The sequence below is a fragment of the Lactuca serriola genome, chromosome 8 (genome assembly GCF_051521515.1).
Source record: "Lactuca serriola cultivar US96UC23 chromosome 8, Lser_US96UC23_V15, whole genome shotgun sequence".
NCBI lineage: Eukaryota > Viridiplantae > Streptophyta > Magnoliopsida > Asterales > Asteraceae > Lactuca > Lactuca serriola.
Window position 1 is genome coordinate 86,471,112 of NC_136415.1, and position 3,618 is coordinate 86,474,729.

Consider the following 3,618-nt stretch of genomic DNA (forward strand, 5'->3'; position numbering starts at 1 on the left):
GGAAATAAACTACTTATTGATATTGGTCAATGGTAGATCTAGAAAATTAAAAACCATTTTGCAATAGTCAAGAGAATGGCCATAAACATGAAATATATTGGTACACTTAAATATATAAATGACTGAATGAATGGGTAAAGTAGGTGAATAAGATGAAATGATGATTGTACCCCTGCAGATCCAACATACATCATACAGGCTGTTCCAAGCAATGCATATGATAACATCTACTGTACACTTCTTGCTCAAAGTGCAATTCATGGGGCCATGGCAGGGTTTTCTGGTTTTACAGTTGGACCTGTCAATAACAGACATGCGCATATTCCAATACAGGTAATTAAGCACTCTTACTCTCTCATATTTACATTAATTATATTATTATTATTGCCAATTAATATTTATTATTTATAATTATAATTGTAGCGTGTTACCGAGGCTGCAAATGTTGTTAAGTTGACAGATAGGATGTGGGCTAGACTTTTGGCTTCTACTAATCAGCTGAGATGTCCACAGGTAATATTTTTTCATAATTCTGACTACATGTTGCCATTTTATGAAGATAATAATGATATAGCCCATGTGAAACATAAGTCTAGACATAAAAACAATGACAGATTTCAATATGTGGAAGCCAAATAAAATAGACAGATGAATTAATGAAATGTTTTTACAACTGAATTACCTCCTTTAGGTGAGGAAAAATCTGCCATAGAAAAGGAATTGTTAGAATTTGGGAGGCAAAACTCCATTGAAGGTCAATATCTGGACAACTAGGGCAAGAACACGCTCCATTAAAGATACACTTCTAATTCGGCTTTCAGAGTTTAAACTTTCCTACAAAAATTTAAATAGGTAACAAGTAAAAGATAAGGTAAGACTAAAGCAGGATGCAGATTTTAAAAAACTAAAACATATTAACAATTAACATACCCTTCCTATAATAACAATCTCCCAGAAAATCTTATATATGTTTTGTTGCAAAAGATAATTGGCTATCTTACAAGACCAAGGAAGCTTGGGATCAATCAACAATGCAGCTGCTTTCAACAAGATACTTGTTGGTGTATTTGAGTCCAAATATGTTGACAACAATTGATCCTTTAACTGATGTCTATTTCAAAACAACAAACAACTGGTCTTTGGCAAACATTTAAATAAAAAACAACCTTCTAGGGCTATATTGGGTGTTGAGCTTGAGGAAGGCATTCACGTCTTTTGCACAGACGAGAGACTGAGAGCGAGTAGATGTCCCACCTTGTAAAAGACGAGAAATAATGCATGAGGCAAACCTATTATGATGTGTAGCGTGAATACAGGCATAAGCAAGTTTCTTCACCCTATAGTTCACCAAAGCATCATCAGAAGAATAGTGGGAGCCACCAAAAATGAACATGTAGATAAATTTTTATCATAGTATGATGGAGAAAGAGGGAATTGATAGTGGAAAAGAGGCGATGGAGGCATATAGAGCTCCACGCATGGAAAGTGAAGATTCAAGTACTGATGAACAACTTGTAGCTTGACAGGTATGCATGTTGTTTACATTTACTTTAGGGTGGACTTGTAACATGATTGGTTTATTACTTAGAGATTATGATGGAAAAGTTACTCATGAGGAAATGGCATCTGCAGCAATATACTTGAAAGATACTTTAGGCAAGGAAGGGGTTCAGGAGCTTATCACCAACCTTTCCAATGATAAAGGTCACCCTCGTTACTTTACAACTTGTAAAAATTTACTACAAAACAAAATGCACTTGATTCCCAAAGATAAAGTTCCATCCATTTGGAAACCAAACAAAGCTCAAATTCCAATTCCTTCAAAAGCCACACCACACCCTAATAACTTTGTCTTTATACCCAGCAACTTGACTTGTTTTGGTATGTGTATGTGTATGACAGAGGGGAATATTCATGTTGAAGACATAGTGAAATTAGGCAGTCGAGCAGAGGATGTTGACTGATTGATCTCAATTCTCTCAACAACCACAGATAAGATAAATAATGGTATTGTATTCTTTTGTTTGATTTTAGATGTAACTAACTAGTATATGTATAACTTCCAATACCTTTTTTTTTTTACTTTTTGTAGCCAGATTGTGAGGCTAGCTTACTGAGTGAGTGAAATGGTTTATTTTTTTTAACCATGATCTGTTGTTGCTTAGGCCTTGTTTATTTTTTTGTTATTCTTGTGGAACCAATGAGCAAATAAATTATGTTTTTTTTTCAAGCTGTTGTATCTATTCAGACTTGGCTTAGAGAAATGGTTGCAAGAGATGAGTTCAGAAGAAGAAGCTAGAAACAAGGCTGCAACTATAGTTTAGGTACTATGGATGAATTATGTTTGTAAAGTATTTAAGAAAATGATTAGAAACAAGGGTGAATTTGTACAAATTGGTTAGCTACTTGCAGGTTGATCTTGAAAAAGCAAAGGGGCAATGGATTGTATTCTTTGTATCTAATTTGTTTGTAAATTTTTGTTACACCTTCTATTGATTTGTTTCATCTTTCCATGGAACGATTATTTGTATGACATTAAATTTATGCAATGGATTCTATTTTTTGTATATGATATTTTATTTTCTATTATGAAACATTAAATACAAATTTAATTTGAAAATAAGTAAATCTATAAAAAAAATTTAAACATTTAAAATTATGATACGCAAAAATGTGTGTCATCTTCATTTATGACATGGCCTTTCATGACATGGCCTTTCTTGATACGCATTGCGTGTCATTAACACACGCGTCGTAAGGTTACGACACGCGAATGCGTGTCGTCATCCTTTGTGATAGGGCCTTCCTTGATACGCATTGCGTGTCGTAAACGCGCGTCGTAATTGTGTGTCGTAAATGAGAGTCGTAAATGCACGTCGTCTCTCTTTATGACAGGGCCTTCCTTGACACGCATTTGTGCGTCGTCTGAGCCTTTTACAACGCGCAATGAGTGTCGTAAAAGGCTGTTTTTCTAGTAGTGTCAAGAGTCTGCTGTATCTCCGAAGTGAGGATTCTAGGTCCTAAGACTTGATGCTTTTTATAGTCCCCAATTAGTTTGCTTGCCCCCGACACACACCAGTATATGGATTCAAGAATTGAACCCACAAAAGTAAACTTACAATTGTCAGAAACTATGATCTTTGTAGTGTGAAAGGCAACAATCGAAGACTTCAACGAATCAGCCATAACTGGAATGTTGAGCTTCACAATGGCACGCTGGACCACAATAGTCCAAAATCGACCAATGGAGATTTTGTTGTGGCGAGTTGTGGAGTTTGTGCTTTGTTCCAGTTGAGCATATAACACTGAACCGTAGTCGAGGCTAATCCCATGGTAAAGGCCATATAGGATCGTCATGGATGATTTACTAGCACAATCTGAACCAGTGACCCTTTCTGAAAACGCCTTGAAGAGAAGGGTAAAGAGACCGTTCTACAATGGGGGAAGGTTGGATTTCTTGAACTTGGTGATTGAGGGAATGAGATTTGTGTACCCCATCTGGTAAAACATGTCAATGATTTGTGTTGTAGAGATCGAATCTAGGTTTATTAGTGTATCATCATGAGCAAGCCTTATAAGAGAGCAAAACCTAGCCTTCTTGAGTGAAGTTTTCTTTTC

At 35.8% G+C, this 3,618-nt stretch overlaps 1 protein-coding gene across 1 annotated transcript; it reads right to left on the minus strand.

Annotated features, from left to right (window-relative positions):
* Positions 1-723: 723 nt before the first annotated feature.
* LOC145067126 (E3 ubiquitin-protein ligase UPL6-like) lies at positions 724-1,393 on the minus strand. Its single transcript, XM_079014332.1, has 3 exons — positions 1,167-1,393; positions 931-1,111; positions 724-834 (listed from the first exon to the last, which is right to left on the minus strand). Exons 1-3 carry the CDS (start codon positions 1,391-1,393, stop codon positions 724-726), a joined length of 519 nt encoding a protein of 172 aa, XP_078870458.1.
* Between the last annotated feature and the right edge of the window lie 2,225 nt (positions 1,394-3,618).

What these genes read in the sequence shown, in the direction of transcription:
- LOC145067126 (XM_079014332.1), bottom strand. Translation starts at nt 1,393, where the DNA reads ATGTTCATTTTTGGTGGCTCCCACTATTCTTCTGATGATGCTTTGGTG. An exon ending in ACCCAATATAGCCCTAGAAG is followed by an intron (nt 1,112 to 1,166) that starts GTTGTTTTTTAT and finishes GTTTTGAAATAG; the next exon opens with ACATCAGTTAAAGGATCAAT. An exon ending in AGATTGTTATTATAGGAAGG is followed by an intron (nt 835 to 930) that starts GTATGTTAATTG and finishes AAATTTTTGTAG; the next exon opens with GAAAGTTTAAACTCTGAAAG.